This window comes from Mus caroli, chromosome 19 (genome assembly GCF_900094665.2).
Source record: "Mus caroli chromosome 19, CAROLI_EIJ_v1.1, whole genome shotgun sequence".
Taxonomy (NCBI): Eukaryota; Metazoa; Chordata; class Mammalia; order Rodentia; family Muridae; genus Mus; species Mus caroli.
Window position 1 is genome coordinate 40,801,979 of NC_034588.1, and position 26,031 is coordinate 40,828,009.

Here is a 26,031-nt window from a genome sequence, read left to right on the forward strand (position 1 = left end):
CCTTATTGAGTGAGATAGGGTATCATTTGAACCCAGAGTTCATTGGAGTAGACTAGTCTAGGAAGCCATATTGCCCAAAAGATCCCCTAATTTTGCTTCCTGAACGCTGGGATTCCCCGTGGGCCCTGAAACTTACCTGTCTAGACTTACATGGGTACTAGGGATGCGAACTCGAGTCTTCATGATTTGTGATATGGGTGACTGAGACATCTCCCTAACCCCTAAATTTTTTTTTAACACATTGAAAGAATAGCTTCTATTCAGTGTATCGGCATGTCGCTACATTTACTCTCTTGCTCACTTCTCCCCAGGTACCCAAGCCCTGTCCTTCTCACTGAGTTATCCGAAAGCGAAGTGCAGACCTCAGTGTGCGCCTCATAAACACATAAAAATACCCTCCCTTAAGTTACCTTAATATTAGCACACTGAAAAAGAATTAAGTTAATTCAGAAACAAGACCTAATGTACACAATGTTTAGTTTTCTGTAATTGATTGTATACATGGGGACTATTTTCATTCAGGGATTAAACAAATTTCACATTTTCATCCGGTCCTATCTCTAGTCTCTTTTTGCTTTGCTTTCGGTAAGTCGATTTTTCTGAAGGGGCCAGGCCAACCAGCAACAGCCTGCTAAGGACCTGGAAAGGACTGTCCTGACGAAGGAAAGGCACCCAAGTTACCAGAAATCAAGTTGTTAAGAAAAAATCTCAAATCTCCGATTTTCTCACAATTTCTGCAATGCTTTTGAGGGGGTTATTAAATCCTTTACCTCATACATATTAATACCCCTGCTTTGTTGGTAACTTAAACCTTTTTCTTACTTTTTGGATGATACAGCACTCCAGGAGTGGCTTACAAGACTGAATCTTGAAGACAGATTTGCTAATATGAACAGCTATATGATTTCAGAGATGAGAAAACAACAGTAAAATATGAAAATTTGTCTGTGAAATTTGCCTGTATTATTGTTGCAACTTTCCTGTAGGTTCAAATCAATTCTAAAAATAAAAATTTATCCATAGAGATGGCTTACTACACTGTAAGTGTAGGAATAACAAGATTATATATATATATATATATATATATATATATATATACATATACACACACACACATATACATGTGTATATATATATATACACACACACACACACACACATATATATATATATATATACCAGCCTCTTCTTTTTTTAAGATTTATTTATTTCATGTGTGTACACTGTTGCTGTCTTCAGACACTCCAGAAAAGGGTGTCAGATCCCATTACAGATGGTTGTGAGCTACCATATGATTGCTGGGAATTCAACTCAGGACCTCTGGAAGAGCAGTCAGTGCTCTAACCGCTGAACCATCTCACCAGCCTAAGATATATATATCTTTAAGTAGGGGCCTTGTATACATTTAAGAATTCTAGTCTTGGGGGCTGGAGAGATGTCTCCTCCATGGCTAAGAGCACTTCTGCTCTTCCAAAGGATCAGGGTTTCATTCCTAGGACCCACATGGTGGTTCAGTAATTCTAGTTCCAGGGATGCCACACCCTCTTCTGACCTCCATAGACACCAGGCACACACAAAGGCACACATATACATGCAGACAAAGCATGCACATATATCATATTTAAATAAAAGGCCCGTTACAGACCGAAGAAGTAAGGATGAATGATTACAGTCTGTAACAGCCAGGAGAGGCAGAAGGAGAAGCAACCTCTCTTGGTGTCACTGTTCTAATGCTGGGAAGAGACACCATCACTGAGGCAACTCTCATAAAGAAGGCCTTGAACTTGGGCCTACTTTCAGAGGTTCAGTCCATTATCATCATGGCAGGAAGCATGGCAGTCTGTAGGCAGACATGGTGCTGGTTTAGATGAGAACTACTTCCTGATCCATTGGGAATCACTGGACTTGGCATGGACTTTTGAAAGCTTAAAACCCACCTCCAAGTGACACACTTTCTCCATGGCCACACCCTCTAACCCTTCTAATCCTTTCAAATAGTGCTACTCTCTCTGAGGGCTCAAATCGATGAGGCTATATGGGCCATTCTTATTCAAACTACCATACTTGGGAATGGCATGCAGAACATTAGGCACCTTGCTAGGTGACAGCATGCTGCTGTAGATAAGGTTAGGATGCTTCCCAATCCAACCAACTTTATATTAATCCGGTCTTTAGTTCTCCGAAATTCCTCTCACCCCATACATACAAATAGGAAATATGTCACAAAATGCTTTATGTATGACTGTTGCTCCCTGCCTTCCCACCTAACACACAGGCGCACATACACATTGTGTTTGCCACATTTCCAGAACAGAACAGATGTAAACGTGTCATCTCACCCCCACACATCTGCCTCAAGTAGAAAGAAACAAGAAACTGAGCCTGCAGGTCAATGAGCTCAGCTTTTAAGGAGGCTGAAGCAGGAAGGTTGCCAATTTGAAGCCTACTGAACTCCTTAAAGCAGTGCTCCTTAGCCTTCCTGACATTCAGACCTTTAACACAGTTAGCTCCTCAGGTAGTAACCCCCAACCATGCAGTTATTACATTGCTACTTTATAACTGTAATTTTGCTGCTGTTATGAATCATAATCTGTTATGCAGGAGGATATTGATCGACAGGTAGAGGGCCACTGCCTTGAAGCCCTAGGTTCAGAATAAAAAGTGAAAGGGCTGGGGAAAGAGTTCCCTGGTGGAGTGCTTGTCCAGCACATTCAAGGCCGAGGTTCAGTCCCTGATTAGAGGAAGGCTCGGGTTACGAAGTTATTGAAATACTTCTTTCACTTCTGCTCAGCCTTTAAGCGCTGGCTTAGAATTGTTTCATGACTTTCTGTTATTGGCAGTTATGGAAAGGCAAATTATCACCACACAGATAGTAATAAGTTGCAAAAAAAAAAAAAAACAACACATTTGTTTTCCTTTTTAATTTGAATCTTGTCAACAATTCACTGTATCATCAGTAGAAAACAAAACAAACAAAACAAAGCAGCCATTTTAGACGATAACGTGCTAAATGCCCAATACCAGGGAAAACAGGTCCCCTCACTGGACTCTACTGGCAAACCCAGGTATGCCCTGAACTCTACAGTCTCCATCTTGGATGGATGATGAAGCATTCAAGTAAACGGTGAGGAGTCCCAGGTGTGAGTGTCTGAGAGGTACCGCCTCAGAGGAGACTCCGGAGCAGCCACGGCCCTCCAGTTCATCCAGTATTGCGTGGCCTTGGGCTTAACCAGCCATTTTCTTCTGAGGAGCTCTGATGATGTGTCAGCCTCAGGACTTAGTGGTTATAAAACATCTTCCATATTAACAAACACTTGAGCCACATGAACAGGATTCTCATCGCTTCTCCAACTTCTTGTACTTGGCTTCTATTTGGGGAAGAACAGGAATTGTATCTTTTAACCCCAGCATTCACAAAGATACCGTTTAGTTAGATTTTTCAAGCAAGTTCAAATATACCCATTATATTCTCAAGGCAGCAGCTTCAGTCTCGTCATTTGCACAAATAAGGAGATCTCGGGTCCGCACAACTTCAAGGAGTCAAACACAAACACTGACTGTGAGCCCAGACCACACACACTAAATGCTAACTGTATCAATAACACACGCTCAGATAGCTCAGACAGAATGAAGCAGGACCCACTGGCACTGGCCCTACTGGCAGCCTTACTACATTTTAGAAACTAACCTTCCAGGAACAATCCCAGGTAGCCTCTGGAGCCAGCCCAGAACACCTCTCTACTTCTTACCCCTACCCGGCATCCATGCAGCCTACACAGCTCTCACAAACCCCAGGCTGGCTTCGAACTCACGATGCAGCCATGGACGACCTTGGCCTTCTAACTGTCCTTCCTCCACATCCTCAGTGCTGGAACTACAGACATGTATGACCATCCCTGTTTGTCCAGCACTGGATAGGTACCCAGAACTGGGCATTGTTAGTATAGGTACCCAGGACTGGGCATTGTTAGTGTCCCGGGGATGAGGACTTGGTGTTCTTAATCCTAGGACATCATGAATACAATTGGGCTTCATTCCTAGTCATTTTATATTCTTATTTATTTATTTATTTATTTATTTATTTATTTAATTTATTGAATGTGAGAACACTGTCGCTCTCTTCAGACACACCAGAAGAGGGCATCAAATCCCATTAAAAATGGTTACGAGCACCATGTGGTTGCTGGGAACTCAGGACCTCTGGAAGAACAGTCAGTGCTTTTAACTGCTGAGCCATCTCTCCAGCCCCTTATGTTCTCACTGTTATCTTTCACTTCAGAAAAGCAATTTGGAAAGATACAAAGGCCTGAATAGATTTAAAACGTCATCAAATAAGCCTAGTGCTGTGATTTTTTTTTTCTTGTAACAAATTTTCTAACAGCCTGGGTAGCTAGTCTTGAACTCCCGATCTTCCTGCCTCACCTCCCAAGGCATTACAGGCATATGCCACCACACCCAAGCCTTTTTTGGCTTTTAAAATCTCAAAACCCCTTGGTGTTCTGCCTTCTATATGGTGAGGTTCACAGCAAAGATTTACTAAATGTAACGGTAAATAGTGAAACTGACTGTTGATCACTCCTCTGCTAAATGGTGACTTACAAACCACTCTCTCGAAGCAGTTAACCAGAAGCAATAGCAAAAAATAAAAGAACCCATAAAAGCTATCTAGGAAAGAGTACGTTCATTAAGCTTTACCAGGTAGCTAACAGCCAAAGCAGGCAAGCAATACTGAGAGCTCTTTAGAGAAAAGTGATGCTTCGCCATTCAGCATAGCGAACCTCAGCAGAGAGCTCGGCCCTGGAACAGGCAGCTGGCTCACAAAAGTGGGAATTTTTAACAAAAACTGTTAAAAGCTGCCTCGCATATCGATGAATGCCTTTGTGTTCCCAGTGCTCGGGGAGACAGAGCCAGGTGGATCTCTGGGAATTTGTGACCAGCCTGGTCTACATAGTCAGTTCCAGGATAGTCAGGGATACACAGAGAAACCATGTCTCACAAAACCAAAACCAAAGACAAAAAAAAAAATCACCTTGTAGTGAACAAAGTATACAATACATGCAAATCCTTCTGAACAGAACTTTTAAAGCAGTAACCACAGAAAATGCTACTTAACTACATATTTAAATTCCTCAAGTTTGATTTATTTGTTTTTGGTTTTTTGAGATATGCTCATTGTATAGCCTGACCTGAATACAAATTTACAATCCTCCTGCATCAGCTTCGGGAGTACTGGGCTTACAGATGTTGTATCACCATGCTAAATACTCTTTATCAAATCGAAGGGGCTGGAGAGGTTGCTCAGTAACGGTTAGGAGCACTTGCCATTCTTCCAGAGGACCCAGGTTCAATTCCCACCGCTGACATGACAGCTCAGGACCACTTGTAACTCCAATTCCAGGGGGTCCGATGCCCCCTGCTGACTTCTGCAAGCATCGCACACTCATGCGGTTCACAAACAGAGCAGCGGAATATTTATAAAACAAAGCGTAAATGATCGAGACAGAAGTAAAAATGATTACCCAGTTTTTTTGAATAAGCATCGAGCTTGTAGGCTGCCTGCTCGAGAGCTGCCACCTGCTCCTCAATCACGTTGATCTGGTCCAGATATGGCTGTAGTTCAGCATCTTGAGAAACAAACCGCATGTCCAAATATGGTCAGCAAGAATAGAGAACGGAGAGGAAGTTAGGAAGCTGGAGTTTCTTCTGCTAAGCCTAACAAAGACCTGGGCAGATGGCAGGCGCTCGCCCTGGGAAGACACAGACACTTACTGGGTCCATAAGTGACCCAGCCAAAACATTCCACTTCCAGTTTTCCTTCCCAGTAGAGTTCTTACTCCTTCAGCAATCCTGCTGCTACTGAGTCTGCATCTTGGCCATGCCCACATCAAGGAGTCCTTGTATCAAGGGCATTTTTCAGAGCACTCTAAATTAAATTAGTATTTTCTTTCCTTCTTTTTTTTTTTTTTTTTTTTTTTTTTTGGTTTCTCAAGACCAGGTTTCTCTGTGTAGCCCTGGCTGTTCTGGAACTCATTCTGTAGACCAGGCCAGCCTCAAACTCACAGAGACCCACCTGCCTCTGTCTCCCAAGGGCTGAGATTAAAGGCCTCCGCTGCGACATCCGGTCTTAAATTTTCAATGCATAGATTTTGGGCTTATAAAATAGTTCTTTGTGGATTTCACTGTTAAATCAAATTCACTAGACTCTCGTCTGTCCACTCTCCTTCTGGGAATATACTATCTAAAAGCAAGGTGCAGCAGAAATGGCCCACCTTCGGGATGGAAGAAATTCCCCTTGCTCGATCATGCTTTCTGCAACATGAGCTAGCTGGAGGCAGCGATCCTTGTGCCCTGCCCTTGGGCTCTGAGCACTAAGGAGCATGAAATACAAACAGTGCCTGTTCGAGGGATGCACCCGAGTACTCACATTTCTGGTTTAAGTCCTTCAGGTTTCTGCTGATGTTGATAGCAATATCTTTCATTTCAAGGTACTTCAAGCTTGTTAGCTTATTCATATTTTCCAGGAGTTTGTAGTCTTCACTGGTGGCTTTAAGATAAACAGAAGACAGGAGGCCTTTGATTTGTCTGCAGTTACTAGAATACAGAACTTCAGGTCAAAGGGGTTTAGGAAGGAAGTGCAGAGGCTCAAGGGAGAATCCCAGGGAATGTCAAAAGAGCGGGCTGCTTTCCATCAATGACATTTATACTTTTAGCCTCTACCCTGGAGGTCTGAGTAGAAACCGAGGCAGCAGTCAGCAAACTCAGCTAAGCGAGGTCTAGAAGAGTTAGTGTCATAGTTAGAAAAGGTAAACTCAGGTCTCAGAAAAGAGAGGTGAAATCATCTTGGGATCTCTGAAGTATAAAAAAAAAAATAAGCCAAGTAATGATGGCACACAACTTAATTCCCAACACTTGAGAGGCAGAAGCAAGTGGATCTTGGTGAGTTCGAGGCCGGCCTGGTCTACAGCGTGAGTTCCTTGACAGCCAGGGCTACACAGAGAAACCCTGTCTCAAAAAAAAATTAAATTATAATATGTGTGTGTGTGTATCTGTGTGTCTGTGTGTGTGTGTGTCTGTGTGTGAGTGTGTGAGTATGAGTGTGTGTTTCTGTGTGTGTGTCTGTGTGTGTGTGTGAGTGTGTGTGTGTGTGTGTGTGTGTGTGTAATTTGGAGGATCTCATCATAATATATCAGCATCAACTAGAGATATAAACCTTCTATGTAGATATGTATGCATGTATATATATCAACTCTGTGTGTGTGTGAGTGTGTGTGTGTGTGTGACATGTAGATGTGTGCAGGCTAGAGGTCAATGGGTCTTTCTCAACTGCTATCTACTTTAATTTTTTCGGACAAGATTTCTCATTGAAAGTGGACCTTACCAATTTATCTAGATGGGCCAACACATTCCAGGAAGCCTCCTCCCTCTACCTGCCCAGAATTCAGGTCTCATCTTGCTTGTGCACAATCAAGCCCCAGCACCCACAGGGTGAAAGAACTGACTCCCACAGCTGTCCTCCAGCCTCTATGCATGAGCTGCATAATGCACGCATGCCCAGTGAGTAAATTACAGTTTTTCCTCTGCAAAAAGCATGTGTACAAGTAAGCATGGCAGCCATGGAGAGAGAATACTGGTTTAACTGTTTGATAATCACTTAGAAACTTTACAATTTTAAGTAATTATCTTAAAAAAAAAAAGAAAGAAAGAAAAAATCTACTTAAGGCTGCAAATGTAGCTCACTGGATAAAGCCATCGCTTTGCCTATGCAAAGTCCAGGGTTCAGTCCCCAGCAATCCCACACAAACTGCTCCATTTCCTGAGAAGTCAATCTAGGGCCAGAAGAGGTCCACCGATCAGCTCTTCCTTAGCAATCTTTCTGTGTTGTCTCCACCCCTGCCACCTCGCAGGTGGCTCCTCTGCAAAGATCACTCTCAGTTCTGCACTGCCACCGTTCCAGTGACAGCTGCAAACAGCTCAGCCAGAACTGCGTTTCCCACAGAAACGCGGTTCCTCTTGTCAGCTTCCCCATTTTGGTTGTTGGTCCTACCCACACGAACAACTGCCTTAGCCTGCTCAGTACCGGATAAAGTCTACATCGGCATTGAGCTCACGCCCAAACTCTCCATTCTTCTTATCTTCACTCGGCCTCAGATTCCCACTACTTTCTGGACAACTGCTCCTCTGTTTCTGGTCTTCTCTCCTCCACAGTTGTTCTCGAGGCTATCAAATCATAATCTCTCTAAAACAAGGGCCACACACTTGGAAGCCAGCAGAGGAATGTGTATGGGCGGAGTGAAACAAGTGTTTATATAATAAACACACATGGAGACCATCATTCCTTCTTCAGAGGAGGGTGCGCCCTCTCAGCCCAGCACTCCCTACTAGTTCTGAGGCACTGGGTCAGAAAACTCCATCTCTAAACTACAGCAAATGGAAAAAAACAAAACAAAACAAAACAAAACAAAAAAACAAGAGAACAAGAACAGTGCTAACCGGCAAAGGCCACAAGGTCACACTAAAGGACCAGCCAGTGGTGAAAGCAAACCAGATCATGTAGTCTTAAAAGGCTGCAAAACCCTGGTCAAGTAGAGCCCTACTAAGTAAGTTACGATAGCCAAACTTCAGAATTTGCGGGGAGAACCCACAAATCTAGATTTTGTTACTTGGTCTCTCTTGCTCAAAAATAAGTGAACGATCAGGCAAAGAAAATCGGAGACTTACAACCCCCCAACTTCTCTGCTAAGCCTTTCCTCATAGATCCTGGTTCACAAATTGGGCTCACAGAAAAATTTCTTCGGGTGGGGCCTGTGAGAGGGCCCTTGCTACCAAGCCTGAAGATCAGAGTGTGGTCCTCGTGACCTACGTGGTCTAAGAAGAGGACCAACTCTCACAAGCCGTTCTAAGACACACACACACACACACACACACACACACACGTAATTTTTTCACAGAGCAGTGAAACAGTATAAGTTCTTATGTCACCCCATAAGGTCCAGCCTCTGCTTTCTGACTCTGCCACAGACACAGACACACACACACAGACGCAGGGACACTGAACTAAAATCTAACCGTGTCCCACGGGTGGGTCAGCTAACCTTCAGGTCTCATCAAATGCTTGCTTACTCCAGCTCTTTTACTAACTGGACTGTTTCCCCCTTTTCCATTTCCTTCACAACTGTGCTTAAAATACACTTCTCCCCCGGCAGGGCACTTCTTGACTAACAGTGTGGAATCCTTGTTGTTGGCCTTTATGACAAGAGGCCTGCAGATTTGTGTTTCAAAAGTGGCTGCTGTGCTTCCCTGGGGAAAGACAGGGGAGAGGGGCTCCTTTCTTCCCATTCAACCATGGACGGACCAGAGGCTGCTAAAGCACCTCTCAGATTTCCGTGACGCCAAATGCAATTACACAGCCGGGATCAGCCAGAAGGGACTGCGTCTCACCTGTCAGTTCCCCAGTCAAATATGTGGCCATTTTGGAGAACATGTCCCGGCAGAGCTCATTGATGTCAGCTTCGGCAGGCTCCTTTGCTTCCTCGGCTGTCTCCACCGCAGGATCATCTGGCAAGGCGGGGGTGGGAGGTGAGGCGTAAACGTCCTATCCCCAGACCTAATCCAGCCGAAGCGGACGGTTCCTATGTCCCTCCCGACTTGTGCTCCCGCCGCCTTCGTTCTCCTCCTGCCACCATCCCGTCCCTTCCCCTCGCACCCGCCCACCTCAAACGCCAACTCCGTTCCCATGCTCAGGAGCTAGGCTTTCGTCTCAGTGCCCTGACTGCGGTAGACAGGTCCACCGGCTCCTGCATCCGGACCTAGCCTCCCCACCACCAGCCGCCGCATCTCCATCCACGCAGGGTAGTACCTCGAGGCGGCTGCTCCTCCCGTCGCGTCGCCGGGACGCCCTCCGCAGCCGCCGCCATGCCCGACCCAAGGCTGCTTCCGGTTCTAAGGGCGTCTGCGCGTGCGCCCCGCGGGTGTCCCGCCCCGCCGCTTGCTCACAGCTTCCTTGCTTTGATCGGCTTGCCCCAGTCACACCTCAAATAAGGACCTTTTATCAAAGTCCAAGCATGAAGCTGAAACTGAAGCTAAGGCTATTGCGAATTAGCCCGTTGCTGAGATCTCAGTACCTGGTGTTGGCAATGCGTTCGTCCCTGCAGCCACACTCTAGACCGGTCCCTTGTGCCAGCCACGGCCTGTCTTGGGTTGTGGACCCATAACATGTCAGCTGAAGTTATTGGAGAGAGGTGGCCTTCTCCCCAAACACCAGCACCCTGACATGTTTTGTTCATCAAAGAATTGTTCAGGGATTCCACGCTTTTGCAAGGTGTCTCCCACAAGATTTCGGCCTTGATTCTTGATGGAATCTCCCTTACCTTTCCCGTAGACCTTGGACTAGTATCAACTCTCTGACTCAAATCTCTTGAAGTGCAAGCTAGCCCCTAATGTTTAGTTAAAAGGACCTCTCTTGAAGGAAGCTTCCGACGTCGCTGACACATAGGTTATCTTGATTGTATTTAGTTGTTGCACGCGTCTCGCGGGTTTACGGAATGCTTCGGGGAGGGGGGTGGTGAGAACAGGTGGGGGTGACAGGGATGAATGAGAAAAATGTACTGAGGAGCAATAGAAGGCACAGTGTGAGGTAATGAGAGTCACTGGAGAGGGGGAAAGAGGTGTGTAAGGGTTTTCAGGATGCAGGCTCCTGAGCATCCAAAATCTTAAGTGTAGAGTTTTTGACTAAGTTTAACTTAGTCTTGGTTATCCTCCAATCTCCTCTAGACTGATTCTCCTTCTCTCCACTCCTTTCTATAGGATAATCAAAGTACCCACCGTTTCAAACATTCCTATGAGCCAAGGCTTCTTATTTCAAGATTGCTGGGAGAAGCAGCCTCCCTGAGATTGACATGGCCCCCAGTACATTCCAGAGAGTGTACAAGAATGTTTTACATTCTTATCCTTCTCTCTTCTTTCAATAGCCCCAGAAGGAAATGCAAAGACCTGGTTTTCTAAAGAATTTTATTGCTATTCACCTTGGAACCTCACATTATCCTATGACGAAGAGAGCCAGAGACCACCACATATTAGTCCAAAAGATCAATGAGTCCTGATATCCTTCCTTTCTGGCTTGATTCCTTCAGGTTTTGTTTGATTCCAGGTTTGAAGTCCCCTCAGATCCAGCTAGTCACTGGGACATAAGAATCAGAAGGCAGGCTCCTCCAGAATTCACTGACTTCACCTTTGGAGGGGGGTCACTCTTAACTCCTCTGTTGGAATCTCACCACACAGAAATCTTCTTTCCACTACAGCTTCCTTTTCTCTTTTACATGGAAACTCCATGAGAAAGGGAAGGCCTCCTACACACAACCATGCCTGCCAGTGGCAGATATCGTGATGTACACGAAGGGTAAGAGTTACTGGAACGTAGGAAGACATCCATCGCCCACTCTTTAGACTTCTACCTGTTAACTAATCGTGGTTGTCTGAGGTCTTCCGGAGAGTCATTCCCATCTGCTCCTTTTTCTTGTTTCTTGTTGATGTCAATCAACTATGGCAGAAGTAAGTGCCCAGGAAGAGAGGGGCCTGGTAGGAAATGCTACTTCACAGAGCTGTGCAACTCCATACAGAAACACCAAGGGACAAGTCTAAGCATGCTGCCCAGCTACACACAAAAACATCGGCTCAAAAGGCCAGATACAGGGGGAACGTCATAGCAGCCATCATGAGACATGCTGCCCTAGAAAGGGTGAGGATAGAGGTGGAGATGAGGCTTGTGGGGGAGGCATAGAGAGAAGAACTTGCTGTCTGTTGCTTTAGGACCCCTTTTCCATCCTCCTGTCCACCCTGAACTCCCAGGGAGCTGGAGTGACACCTAGGATGGATTATACGGGTTCTCCCAAACAGCTGGTTCCCCCTGTTGGAAGAAAAAGGAATAGCTCATTTGAAGGAGAGTTTATTTTTCTCTGCAACTTATTAACAAAGAACTTAGATTGCTATAGACTGATGTTTGGGTCTCCCCAAAGTTTTTTGCTGACATCCAAATCCCCAATGTGACAGTACTAGGAAGTGAGGCCTTGGGGGGGGGTGAGATCGGGAGTGTGGAGTCCTTATAAGGGGAATTAGTGTCCCTCTTTCCTCCCACCACATGAGAACATGTAAGTTGAGTAGTCCATGAAGCAAGAAGCTGGCTTTCACTAGATCCTAAATCTGCTGGTCACTTGATCTTGGGCCTCCCAGTCTCCCAAACTGAAAAATATACTTCGGTAGTTTATAAGCAGTCTATTCTTTCATAGTTTCATAGTTGACTGTAACAACTCGAAGACCCTCCTAAAAGGTCAAGGTAATCTATAGGCTGACAGCAACTTCTGGACCTGTCCTCCACCCCACCTCCACAGAGAAGTAACCACTGTGAGTATTACTTCCCTCGTCTTTCTAGAATGCCCCTCACTCCTAACTGTCTAGAAAATAAGATGGATTCCAGCTGTAAAGAACTCAGCGGACCCAACTGGAGGGCACTCACCATTCCTGGGGAGGGAGTCAGCTCCCCTTTCCTCTCCAGCATCTTCAGCTTTGAGTCTATAGCATCAATCTGGGACACAACTCCTTCCAGAACACACTGCAGCTGCAGAACTCTCCTTGTGAGTCTGAGTAGGATTTGAGAGAGACCAAGGAAGCAGAAATGGTGTCTGGGTGTGCACTGGAGTATTGTATTAGAGACAATACTATGGTGTTTGTCTAGATGGGAGGGAGGAAGGCAAGGCTCAAGCTTACAGGGAGGAGGGAGGGTCGCAGGGGACCAGAAACACCCACTGGACCAGCAAAGGGAATTGGGAATTGTGGAGAGAGTCTCAAAAGATGTCACAGCCATCCATCCCTGGGCCCTGGCCTCCACATACATGTCGAATTCTTCTCCAGAAACCCAGCTTTGTCCTCTGGCAGCCTCTGCGCCCAATTCGCCTGGGGGGCTGTGTCCAACAGACCGGCCCAGGTTCTCAATCTCAGCACTGAGGGTCACCTGCTCAGGAAATCGGGTGTCAGAGGGAGGTTGATGAGTCTGGACTGTCACCTTCTTTTGATCCAGCTTCTACTGTGAATTACAACCCCAGCCTTAGCCTTCTGGTCTCTGTTCGTCCTCCCTATGTCTAGTGACACTGCCCTTGAATTTTCTGACCTCCACTTAATAAGGATGGAACAGGCACAGTGGGATCAATTTCAAAATTCCAAGAAAACAATTCCTCATGGAGGATCATCAAGGATTATAATCCTGCAAAAGCAATGGTTCTGAACCTTGGCTGTATGCTGGAATCATCTAGGAAATTTTAGAACGTTCTAATGTTATAATTAGCCCTACCACGCAGAGCCTTCTGAGGTGATTGATCTAGGACATGGGGACAGAGAGTGGGGGTGTCCAAAGGCTCTCCTGGATATTTAATACGTAGCAGTTTGAGAACCGTTATTCTAGAGAGTTCTTTCTCGCTCATTTGTGGGAGGACATTCAGCTTGGATTTGGCTTAGGTGTGGTGGGGAGGGAGGACAAGCAAGGGATGTGTATATACTTCTTGCCCACCAAATGGTCCTGCTCACCCTCTCCTCTTCCAGCCCCTGTCGCATCTGTTCCTGCTCCTCCTCATCCAGTTTGTGGTCCCCATCCTGATCAAACCTGGCGAAGGCAGCGGTGATCTCGTGCTCCTCATGCCCCAGTCTAAGAAGAACAAGGGGTTGAAGCAACTGTAACCACTCAAACCACTCCCAGCCCCTTCACCAGACTCTTGTCTTGATCTCTGAGTATTGCTCTCTAAAAAAAGAAGAGGACCATATAGAAAAAGCCAGGCTCTTCGGGGTCTTCTGATTCTACCTGCAACAAGTTCTTTCGTTTCTCCTTCACGTTCTGACTCTTACTGGCTATGTTAGGACCTCAGGATCTTATACAGAGATTATTCCATTTCTTTGCCCCTGAATAACCAGATGCCACCACCACAGCTCCAGGTTCCCTTTTCACCCCCTGCTCCTGAAATTCATCCTCCATAAAGAGAATAATCAATATTTTGAATTAATGAGACCTGAGAAGGGTGGAAGATGTCTATGATTCTTAGGTATTTGAGGAGCTGAGGGTAGAGGAAGAATCAAATCAAGTTCAAGGTGAACCTCGGTACTAAAGTGAGACCCGGCTCAAAACTAATAAAAGTACACATCCAAGATTGCCTGCTTTAAAGCCCAACTAAGCATCCTATTCCTTGGATCCAGTGGTGATGTTCAAGGCCTTTCCCAGCATGGACCTCGACCATGGCCTCAATCCCTCCTAAACCTCACCATTCACTTGATAGCTTAACAATGCTCAACTATGCCGGGCATGGTGGCGCACACCTTTAATCCCAGCACTTGAGAGGCAGAGGCAGGTGGTTTTCTGAGTTTGAGGCCAGCCTGGTCTACAGAGTGAGTGCCAGGACAGCCAAGGCTACACAGAGAAACCCTGTCTCAAAAAACAAATAAACAAACAAACAAACAAAAACAATGCTCAACTATTACACTGGCCTTCCTCTCTTGTCCACATGTAAGCTAGTCATTCTCTAAGCCCCTTTCCAGTCAACACCTCTTCCTGGAAGCCTTCCTATAATCTTACAAAGGGCTGATAACTCTCCTTGGTCCATGCCTCCCTCTCTTCAACTCACTTCTGTTCTTGAACTTAGTCTTTGTCTTGGCTTATTTGCATACATGCCTTTGGGCTCCTAGGACAAAAGATTTTTAATTATGTCACTCCCTACTCATGCCTGGTCCACAGATGGTTCTCATAATATATTTATCCAATATTTTGGGTTGGAGGATATATAATAATAGGATAATTATATTGTTTGTAAGAGTCTTTGAACAAAGCCCAGAATTTGTATAGACTATGATCAGAGATCTGTAAAACAAGGTCATAATCCCTAAGTCAAGACCGCAGGTCCATAGACCAAGGCTGATCAGCAAATTTGAGGATCACAAACTTTTAGACCAATTTCAAAGAAGACTGGATTTCCATTTGCTCACTCCCTCAAGGTGTTGGTGAAATCTTCAAACTGGATCTCTGGTTCCCCACCCTTCAGGACCTTCTGCACATCAGAAACCCGCTCTTTCCTCAGGCGCAGCCTTAGTAGGGTCTTGTTGTAGCTCTGAAAGGCAGAGGAAGCAAGCAGGCGTGCTGACAGGGTTCTCAGCACCTTTGGCTCCCACCTCCAACTGAAGATCTCAAGCCCCCAGGTACAAGTCAAAGGCATTCAAGAGCACAGGCGCCTGCACCAATCAAGAACAGTCCACCATGGCACAGCACCTTAGAACCACACCCCAGTGCAGAGATGCTATGTAGAGCCTGCGTAGTCACCTGTTTCAGGAAGTCAGAAAGCTGCAACTGATCCTTCTGGCCAGCCAGCTCCTCCTTGACCTCGGAGTATGTGTCGTTGATGATGGCCAGGAACATGTTCTAAAGGATAAAATAGAGACATGGCTGCTTTTGTATTTTGACACAGGATCTTTCTATATATCCTTGACTCTCCTATCTTGCTATGCAGACTAATCTGGCCTCAGACTCATAGAGATCTACCTGCCTCTGTCTTCCCTGTTGGGAGGGTGCACTGCCATGCCCTGCGTGTGACCTAGGTTTTCACCTCCAAACCCACTAAAAGCACTGAGCCTCTTACCCCAAGTCCCACACATAAGCTTTCAACCTCAGTACTCAAGTCCACCCATACCTGCCTCTCAAGAGCCTGAAAGTCCTCCATTGGGCACATATTTGTTAAGGATAGACCACATTCGCCCTTTGACCTGAGGTTTCTCATTCTCAGATACTACAGTGACCATTCTAAACATCAAGCTATCCCAGCATGTGGCATGGACCTCCCCTATAAAAGGGCCCAGCAATCACTGAAGTCATCAGCTTTTCAATGTGAAGGTACAGATGTGCTCTCGTCTTCACCATCGACCCCAATTCCATGCCTGCGTCTCCTTCAGTTAATCAAATAAGGACACCTTCTGTTAACATGAATAAAAATTCAGACTCAGGGCCTTGGAGAGGTAACTTGGCACTTAAGAGCACTTGTTGCTCTTGCAGAGGACCAGAGTTCAGTTCCCAGTGCCCACACCATAGCTCACAACCATCTGTCACTCCAGATCTGGGATCCAACTCCTTTTTCTGATCTCTACAGGCACTAGGTACACATGTGGTACATGGGTATACATGCCAGCAAAACACATAAAATAACTCCTTGAAAATTAAAAAGAAATAAATCTCAGATATTTGAGTTGGCAAGAAGAGCACTTGGAATTACCACCAAACGTTGGCAGTACAGGCCACCAGGAACTCCCCAGAGGAAAGGATCTCTTAGAAAACAGGTACAGAAGCGTCCAGAAGTCTCACCTTCTCCTCATAAGGCGCCCCTCCCCTTCCTATCCTTGGAAGATGAGGAGTTCGTTTTCCTGGAAGACTCTGAAATTTCCTGTATACACACCACCAGGGCATCTAGCATGATTGCTACACTAACCAGCTCTCAGAAAACCCAAAAGACCACACATAAGTTCTTTCCCCTATGCTGTGAGAAACCAGTTATAATCCTAAGTGGGAGACATGTGGGGTCAAAACCGCACTTTGAAGGCCCTCTACATCACCAGCCCACAGAGGGACCCTCACCAGGAGCACGAAGAAGACGAAGAAGACATAGGTGACAAAGTACACAGGGCCCAGGATTCTGTTGGCATTGTCGATGGCGTTGTAGTCAAAATCCCCAAGGATTATCCGGAACTGAGTGAAACTGAGAAACCAGACCTGGGCTTCAGGGGAAGCCTAGCCAACAAGTGACCCAATCCATACCCCACCCCACTTTCCTAACCATAAACAGACCCCTCATTGCACCTTATACAATACACCCAACATTGCAGACACAGCAGGTGGAGAAATTACTCGAGAGCACACCGAAGCTGCATTCAGATACCTTTAAGCATTGACATGCCCCTACACCTTCCCTTCTTCCCCAAGGTCACACACACCCTGGGAGCTGGAGGGTGAGGGACCTAAGGGTGGGGGCAGGGCACACACATGCACTTGACGAAAGTGCTAAAGTTTTCCACTTGGGTCCCAAAAAGCAGGTAGCCAAGCTGGGCGTAAGCGAAGAAGACAATGAAGAACATGATGGCGAAGCCCAGGATGTCCTTGGCACAGCGAGCCAGGGTGGAGGAGAGCTGCGTCATGGTCTTGTTGAAGCTGATATACTTGAATATCTGCAAGGGTCATGGCGAAACAAGTGAAGGAGAGAAGGTGAAAAGCATAACTACTCCAGGAACGGACAGACAGACGGAGGCCACGGATGGTAACAAATGAGGTGAGAAAAAGGAGATCCACCCAGGGGGCGGGGAAGAGAGCTTTGCGGGCAAGTCCCGGGTACCTTGATCCAAGCAAAGAAAAGGTTGACCGCGTTCATGTTATTGTACTGAGTCTGCCAGAAGGCCAGGAACTCAAAGTCTGCATACGTGTCTGGCTGTTGCAGAAGCTTTCCCATCAGTCGGTTCACTTCCAGGGTTCGGAATATGTGGAAACCCACCGCCACGATGGAGAGCTGCCAGAGGAGTCATGGGGAGTGTCTGAGAAGTCAAGGGGATCTTAAGGGATGTTCAAAGAGGAGCTCCCAGAGGGGAGCTAAGGCAGGGGACATTTTCTGTTCGATATTCACTAGCTGAGGTCCAGCTAGAACAGAACAGATGACCAGGGAGCAGCTGTAGTGTTCAACAGCCCAAGAGAGGGTTTTGGAGCCATTGGCAATATGAAGGTTGTAAAGAACTATGGGGAAGTGCTACCTCGGAACATGATATCCCCCAACCATAGCACTCCTAAGCCTTCGTCAAAAGTAATACATGTGTGGGCTGGCAAGATGGCTCAGCGGGTAAAGATCCGTTTTGCCAAGCCTGGCCACCTGGGTTTGTTTGATCTCTCTCTCTCTCTCTCTCTCTCTCTCTCTCTCTCTCTCTCTCTCTCTCTCTTGGACCCACATGGTGGAAAGAGAGCACCAACTCCCATAGGTGTCCCCTGACCTCCGCAAGTACACTGTTGCATGTGCACATGTGCACAAGGGCACACACACATACATTCACGCAAATAAATGTAAAAATAAAACAAAATGAGTGTGTCGTGTTTGTTAGTAGAAGGAGATAACAGTGAAAGGAACAGGGTATTCAAACAGAGAAGAAAATAGCAAGGTTCTCAAGAGGTCAGGTCATAAGACAAAAGGCAGAAGAGATTCAGAAGAGATTCAGATCTATTCTGATACAAAAAGGGAAAAGGAGAGCCCATTCACAGATGAGAGAGAAAGATGTGTAAGGCAAGATTTCCCAAGGTCTGAGCCAGGAGGCTTCAACCTTCCTCTCTGGGAGACTTGAGCCTCCAAAAGGAAGAACTCAGATGCCCCCACATCAAAGCAGAGTCTCTCTGCCCTCCAGTATGTCCCACGTCCCTCACCAAGATGACCACCAGGTCCAGGATGTTCCAGACGCTGCTGAAGTAGCGAAGCCGATGCAGGTGGATTTCCAGGATTTCCTCCACCACATAGTAGAAGATGAAGACACAGAAGACGACTTCACAGCCCACAATGAAGAAGTCCCAGTTATTCACATAGCGGATCAGCTTAACTGTGCGGATCTGCCAGGATGGGATGGTCCCTCCTGTGGCTGGGAACTCTACCACCAGTCTGTGAGGAAGATGAGAAGGTTGGTGGGGACCCGGCTGAGGCAGCTCCTCCTACTTTACAGGCTCCCCACACCCAGCATAGGGGACCTGGTAGGGAAAGGTCTCAAGCACGTCAGATGAGCCAGGACCCATGGGCAGAGAGTGCGGTGTGGAAGGGGTGCTTACCTCAGAATACAGAAAAGATTAATGTTGGCATTGTAGACAGAGAAGTCGATAAAGACCACCCGAGTGCCCCTGTCCAGCCACAGTCCCTCTTGGAGTCCTTGGAGGGCCTCTGCACTGGCTTGTCGGGATCCTGGAAGATCCAAGTAATAGCCACCCCCGCTGTAGCTTGTGAGCCTGCCCCAGTGGGAGGAGCCATCCAGCTCATTCTGGGAATGGTATGTCCACCTGCCAGAAGAAAAAAAGGCCATTTGAGCAAAGAGGTCAGAACCAGGCTAAACCCTCGCCCTGTAAGGCAATTATGAATTGCCTGGTTTCACAGTTGCACATACATTGAGCATCTATAGATATTTACTGTACTATATGCATGTATATGTGCATATATTATATGTGGTTCATACATAATTTTGTGAGAAACATATCTTATATGCCCTATAGGTGATATCACATATAGTGCACGTAATATCACATATAGTACATGCTTTACATGTGTCATTTTTTTCTTACTAAAACTTGTTTGGGAAGAGAGGGAAACCACTGCCCAGATTTTACAGCAAAGGAAATGAACACTGGGGAGTTCCAAGACAGTAGGCTATTTGGTCATAGTCCTGAAACTCAAACCTAAGTTTCTTTTTCACTGGGTGAATGCACTCTTGGAGCCAGGCTGTGTAGTTACCTGAAGGAAACACTTGGGCCATAAACGCAGACGCGATCTTTCTAGTTCCTGTGGTTCCACCCCAGGATTCTCTGTTCTAGCGCCCCCATCATTCCTCTCCCTTCCCTTCCCAATTTCTTTCCTGCCTACACCTTCTCCTTCCCTATCCTCTCTACCCTCTTCCTCTCCTCTCTTCGTTCTTCATCTTTCTTCCATCCCTTGCTGCTTCCTGCATCAAGTCCCAGGAGTCAAGTACTCCAACCATGGACTTCTCTCATGGACCACACTGCCCAAGACACTCTGACTTCAAGAAAGAATGTCACCTTGTGCGGGGGAACAAGGCTGTGTCTTTTCTGCTAATCTGCCTCCTCTACACCTGAATGGCACACACCAAAGTGTGTTAATGAGTCCTTGTTGAGGCTTAGGGAGAGGTCCCCAAGTCTCCTGAGATACCCACCCTTAAGGTTTTTTAAGTTTAGTAGAAGTGTTTTCCACACCCTGGAGTGACGGACAAGCTCAAAGGGGTGGCCCTACGCTTTTGGCAGGGGCTCACTCACGCTGTGCCGTTCAGAGGTCCAAAGGGGAGCTGATCTTCTTTGTCGGGCGAGTAGACATCATAACAGTTCAAAATGTCCTCCCGGAAGTCTTCATGAACCACACAGGAGTCATTGCGCACGCGCAGCTGCCGCAACCTCGGGGCTCCCAGGAGCAGGTTCTCATAGTAGATGAAGGAGTGGGAGCCACGCCCCAGGCTCTGGTTGTTGTACCACTTTGTCCAGTACAAACTGTCCAGGAGTGGGCCCTGAGCAAACTGGACCAGAAACTGGGTTGGGCCTGGTCCAGCCTCCTGCTTACATGATCTTTGCATGATCTTTGCCTTCATTCCCCGAGCCCTCAACTTGCCTCTAGCCTCTACTGTTTGGACTCCCACAGTTGACTGTGCTAACTCTGGCTCCTGCTGGTCAACCCCCAGATGGATACCCTCATCTCTCTCCAGCCTCCACCTTCACCCTAGCCCAATCTGTTAATTTGGTTTTATCCTTTAATTTGCCCTGGTTCCAGACTGACCTCTCTGCTTTGTGTCTCAGACCATTAAGAAGGAGGGCCTAGGGGCGAGGGTGGGGGTGGGGGTGGGGTGAAAGCAGCGCCATCTGTACTCACATCCCAGAAGTCTGACATGCTGCTGATGGTCTGAAAGGAGACTCCCGAGTCTGATGGGGTGTGTAGGAACAGCTCAGACATCACTTTGGTGTAGTAATAGGCACTAGAACTTGTCATTCCGTAGGTCACTAGAACACAACCCAAGGGGCATGTCCTCAAGGTCCGCCTTCCCAGAGGAGTCAGGAAAGCCCACTGCCCTGGGATCAGGTGGAATAGGAGGAGCCCATCAGACTTCTCCCAGAGGTCTGGGGAGGGTGATGGTACCACTAGGGGTTCCAGGGGGAATGTTTTAGGGAAAGGTGTGGCAGCAAGAATAGCTTCGCCCCACTTGGTAATTCAGTTGGCATCGTCATTCTGAAATCTCACTTTTCTCCCTAGACTCAGCTTAACTGCCTAGTTCTTCTGTGCCAGAGCTCGAAGATGTCTGCACTGGGCAAAGCTTCCCTTTATTTATTCTTGGTTTTTGCTTCTGAATTCTAGAGTAAGACTCAGGTTAAATGTCTTGCAATGAAGAGGAAACCTCATGACTTCTAGTGTCACTGATCCTAAAGCCATCGGAGTGACGGGTAGGCATTGTGGGCACCGTAGTGGGTGCCAGCATCTCCTGGGAACTGGGTTCATTGCATTGCAGATCAAAAAAAAAAAAAAAATCTGACCTCTGTTCTGAATAATGGCACCTTGTTCAACTGCTCTAATGCCCCAGCCCCAGCCCCAGCCCTGTGTGGTGAAAATAGAGAAGCTCTAAGTTTCTGTGCTTAGCGGCGGGGGTTTAAAATGTATACACCACTTTTTCATAGGTTGTCCCTCACTCTGGGCTAGGCTGATGTTTCCTCGTGACTACATTCAGGTGATGGGTTTGAAGGGAATGGCCTCATGAGTGATGTTGTGTTCATCGTAGTGCGTCATACAGAAAATACAGGTTGTCTGTTGGCGCCTTACTACTAAAGTTAATTCTGATCCCTTATTAAGATGGTGTTTGTGTACTGGCTATTTTTGTGTCAACTTGACACAGCTGGAGTTATCACAGAGAAAGGAGCTTCAGTTGAGGAAATGCCTCCATGAGATCCAACTGGAAGGCATTTTCTCAATTAGTGATCAAGGGGGAAAGGCCCCTTGTGGGTGGGACCATCCCTGGGCTGGTAGTCTTGGGTTCTATAAGAGAGTAGGCTGAGCAAGCCAGGGGAAGCAAGCCAGTAAGGAACATCCCTCCATGGCCTCTGCATCAGCTCCTGCTTTCTGACCTGCTAGAGTTCCAGTCCTGACTTCCTTTGGTGATGAACAGCAATATGGAAGTGTAAGCTGAATAAACCCTTTCCTCCCCAACTTGCTTCTTGGTCATGATGTTTGTGCAGGAATAGAAACCCTGACTAAGACAGGGTCATATCTATCCCAACTACCACACTTGAACTAATCTAAAACGAGCCATTCCTCTCCCTTGAGTACCACGCCAGGAATGGTATGGATGAGCACGCGGTTTCCTAGGGTCAGGTTGTCTGTTGGCGCCTTACTACTAAAGTTAATTCTGATCCCTTATTAAGATGGTGTTTGCTAGGCTGCAGTGCCGCATGCCTTTAATCTCAGCGATCGGGAGGCAGAGGCAGGCAGATNTCTGAGTTGGAGGCCAGCCTGGTTTACAAAGTGAGTTTCAGGACAGGCAGAGCCATTACACAGAGAAACCCTGTCTCAAAAAACACAACAAACAAACAAACAAACAAACAAACAAAGATGGCGCCTACTATGTTTCTTCAATGTAAAATTATAATTTTCTTTTTTAGAATTAATATACATTTTGGGATGTAGAGTCTCACATTCTATAAATATCTCATTCATCTTTCACCAATGAGGTGCCAAGTATTTATTGATGAATTTTGTCTAATTATTACCAAGATGATCATCAAATGGTGAGTTTGTTTTCCATCAATTATTTCTTTTACATTAGCTAATTGTGGTTGTTTAAATAATAACAGCCGCCAGGGACTCATATATTTGAAGGCTTAGTCACCAGGGAGTGGAATCCTTTGAGAAGGATTTCAAGGGTTAAGTGGTGTGGCATTGTTGGAGGAAGTGTATCACTGAAGGTGGGCTTTGCCAGTTCCAGCCTCTCCCCTCCCCCTTCCCCCTCCCCCCTCCCCCTCCCTCTCCCTCTTACTCTTTCCCTCCCACCCTGACTACATATCAGGATGTAGCTCTCAGCTGCTGCTCCAGTGCCATGCATGCCACCATGCTCTCTGCTATGATGATGATGGGCTAACGCTCTGAAACTGTAAGTCAGCTCCCAGTTAACTGCTTTCCTTTATAAGAGTTGCCTGGGTCATGGTGTCTCTTCACAGCACTAGGACAGTGACTAAGTCATCTGTGGTCTTTTCAGTTTTTCCCCATATGGGTTCTAATTTGTTATTATTATTTATCCTGTTACTCAATGGACTTGTTTGTTTGCTTGTTTGTTTGCTTGTTTGGTTTTGTTTTTGAGACAGAGTCTCTCTATGTAGTCCTGGCTGCCACTGAACTTGCTATGTAGATCAAGCTAACTATAAACTCACAGAGCTCTGCCTGCCTCCAACTCCTGAGTGTTGGGCCAAAACACATGGGCCATCATACCGGATGGGTTTTTTATTTTTAACAAGGTAAAAACCTAAAATCAATATGTAATATGAGCTTCGGAGATGGGTCCTGGGTTACACTCTCTCTTGTGTTAGAACAGCTATTGGTAAAGTAATTGGTGGAATTGTAATAAGGGTTGTTCATTAAATGGCAGTACTAGATCAATGACAATATACTAATTTTGACAATAGACTATTCCTCCATCTTAAAAATTAAGGTATTTGGGGATAACGAGGCTTTACGTCATTATGTCTTTAAATTTACTTTCAAAAGATAGTGGGGGGAGGGTAGGACTAAGGAGTATCTTCATATTTAAGAATTTAAGTGAATCTATTAATTCTTTATATCTTTATTATAATTCCCTGTATGTGTATAATCCTGTTAGAATTTTAAAATAGGATTTCTCAGCCTCTTGTAAGCAATTCCTTTAATTTTTTTTTTCTCCAGTGGAACTCAGATACTAATATCTGAGTCAACTTTAAACCAGAATTAATCAGAAGAGATAATAAAGTTTACTTCCTATTGACTAAGGAAATAGTTCATTAAGAGGCTATAACAATTCTAAACACACATGCAGCAAGCACTGTTGCATTCAATTTCACGAAACAAACACCACTGAATGTAAAAGCATAGATTGGCCTCAATGCAATAAAAGTGTGTGATAAGATGCATCAATGTCTGAAGAAACAGCCCATAGCACAGGAGGAGCCTTTACTAGGGGCTCATCTAACTGAGTGCTAACACCAGGAATATATAAAGAGTTTTTAAAATCAAATAATAAAGCGGTCTAATCAATACATGTGCAAGTGATATGAGCAGTTTTTGAAAGATGAAGTACAAGTAGTTAATTATATGAAGCTATCCTACATGTTTAGCATCAGAGAAATGCCAATCAAAAGCATGCTGAGATTCTTCCACACTCTAGCCTGATTGGCCATGATTAAGGAAATAACAACAATAAATTCTGACAGGGATGGAAGTGGAAGGAACCCTCATATTCTGTAAATAGGAACCTAAATGCGACCATCCACTGTAGAAATCGGTGTGGAGGCGCCTCACAAAATCGCAACTAGAACTACAGTGTGCTCTTCCCAGGTCTGCAGATGCCTGGGAATGTCTGTAAAGGACAGGCTAGCCTAACAGTCACCTGCAGGCCCATGCTCACTCGAGCAGTGTTCACAGCCAAGTTATGCAATCAGCCTGCGTGTCTGTCCACAGGTGAAAGAAAATACGGCATATGTACTATAAAGTCAGTGGCAAAGGGGCATGAAATTGTATCATCTGTAGGGAAAGAGATGGAATTGGATCGTTATATTAAGCAATTAGACCCAGAAAGAAAAATACCAAATATTTTCTCTCACATGTGGATCCAAGCTTGATTTTACACACACACACACACACATACACACACACACACACACACACACACCACATACAAGCACGCACACAGGGGTGTGCATATAGAAGGGAGGTACAAGAAGAAGAGGAGGAGGAGGAGAAAGAAGAAGAAGAAAGGGGTAAAGGGGGAGGTTATTATTAAGGAGTGAGTCTAATCAAAGTTTTTGATATACTTGAATGAAGGTATCTTTATGAGGGATGGAAACCTGATGTCAGGAATTTAGTTCTCATCACCCATGGAGTAGATGGAGAGGACTCCCACAAGCTGTCCTCTGACTTCCACATACATGCTAATGGCATGTGTATGTATGCATATACAAAGTAAATTAAATAAACAAGTATACCACGATGTATAGAAATACACACGAATAAAAACACTAACTTTATTTTTAGGATCTTGGGACACACTTTTCCTTCACATCCAATTTAGGAAAAGAAACATTTGTGGACTGGAGCGTGTTTAGAGAGATCCCTGGTTACAGCTACAGACATCATACTTCACCATGGAAGGGCATTAGCAAAGACAGAATCATTGTTCCTCGAATTATCACATTCCACTCTAATAACAATGTCCAAGACATGGCCTTAGTTCTAACTCGTGTCTGAGATTATCTGTCCACAGTATCTAGAGAGAGAGACAGCTGCTGAGATTGTTATACTGCTGAGTGGCCACTAGGTGGTACTCTTAGCACCCGGGTTTTTCTAGTCCAGTTTAAATTAAAGCTTAGAACTATTGTAGCCCTGAATTGCTGTCAACTACTTATGGGAGCTTAGTAGCTTCAGTCTTTTGTCTGTTTGCTTGCCTGCCTGCCTGCCTGCCTGCCTGCCTGCCTGCCTGCCTGCCTGCCTGCCTGCCTGCCTGCCTGCCTGCCTGCCTGCCTGCCTGCTTGTTCTGATACAGAATTTCATGTAGCCCTGGCTGGCATTGAACTTCTGTGTAGATAAGGCTGATCTAGAACTCCCGAACCTCCCTACTTCCCAGGCACTGTGATTATAGCTGCCCTTGCATCTGGTTTTGCTTTTGTTATTTTTCCAGTGCTGAGAAGTGAACACAAGGTTTTGAGTATGCTGGACAATTATTTCCCATTGAGCTATAGGCCTGACCCTCATAATCTCTGATTATTTTCTGAGACAGTAAAACTTATGTTTTCTAAGACAAATGCCATCAGCAGGTAAAATGCTTATTAACACACAGAAATCCAGTATTCATTCCCCTAAACGACTCTTTAATTAAAGGTTGTATGTGTAAAAACGCCAAGATGGAACCTTAAGATCCTTTTAGGTTAAAGTCTAAGCTTGGTTTCTCCATTCAAATACTCTCAATTCCTGGGAACAGAAAAGATGGCTCACACTTTAGTGC

The 26,031-nt window shown here is 45.7% G+C and overlaps 2 protein-coding genes across 3 annotated transcripts in view; both read right to left on the bottom strand.

Moving 5' to 3' along the window:
• Window positions 1-2,906: 2,906 nt before the first annotated feature.
• Window positions 2,907-9,941, bottom strand: Bloc1s2 (biogenesis of lysosomal organelles complex 1 subunit 2). Of its 2 annotated transcripts, none has more exons than XM_021152086.1 (5): window positions 9,857-9,941; window positions 9,439-9,555; window positions 6,425-6,544; window positions 5,520-5,624; window positions 2,907-3,368 (listed from the first exon to the last, which is right to left on the bottom strand). In XM_021152086.1, exons 1-5 carry the CDS (start codon window positions 9,912-9,914, stop codon window positions 3,337-3,339), a joined length of 432 nt encoding a protein of 143 aa, XP_021007745.1. In that variant the 5' UTR covers window positions 9,915-9,941; the 3' UTR covers window positions 2,907-3,336. The 2 variants fall into 2 exon arrangements, with proteins under 2 accessions (XP_021007745.1, XP_029328169.1); XM_029472309.1 differs by lacking the exon at window positions 9,857-9,941 and adding an exon at window positions 9,712-9,839.
• Window positions 9,942-10,993: 1,052 nt separating this feature from the next.
• Pkd2l1 (polycystin 2 like 1, transient receptor potential cation channel) overlaps window positions 10,994-26,031 on the bottom strand; it is a 38,636-nt gene continuing 23,598 nt past the window's right edge. Inside the window, exons 3-15 of the mRNA XM_021151980.1 lie at window positions 20,673-20,800; window positions 20,069-20,322; window positions 18,860-19,084; window positions 18,467-18,695; window positions 17,400-17,570; window positions 17,054-17,235; window positions 16,649-16,769; window positions 15,347-15,445; window positions 15,016-15,137; window positions 13,573-13,690; window positions 12,885-13,003; window positions 12,509-12,632; window positions 10,994-11,902 (exon numbers count right to left, since the gene is read on the bottom strand). Of these exons, the coding sequence (XP_021007639.1) occupies window positions 11,861-11,902; window positions 12,509-12,632; window positions 12,885-13,003; window positions 13,573-13,690; window positions 15,016-15,137; window positions 15,347-15,445; window positions 16,649-16,769; window positions 17,054-17,235; window positions 17,400-17,570; window positions 18,467-18,695; window positions 18,860-19,084; window positions 20,069-20,322; window positions 20,673-20,800 (1,934 nt within the window). The 3' untranslated portion in view covers window positions 10,994-11,860. The remainder of the gene's footprint in view (window positions 11,903-12,508; window positions 12,633-12,884; window positions 13,004-13,572; window positions 13,691-15,015; window positions 15,138-15,346; window positions 15,446-16,648; window positions 16,770-17,053; window positions 17,236-17,399; window positions 17,571-18,466; window positions 18,696-18,859; window positions 19,085-20,068; window positions 20,323-20,672; window positions 20,801-26,031) is intronic.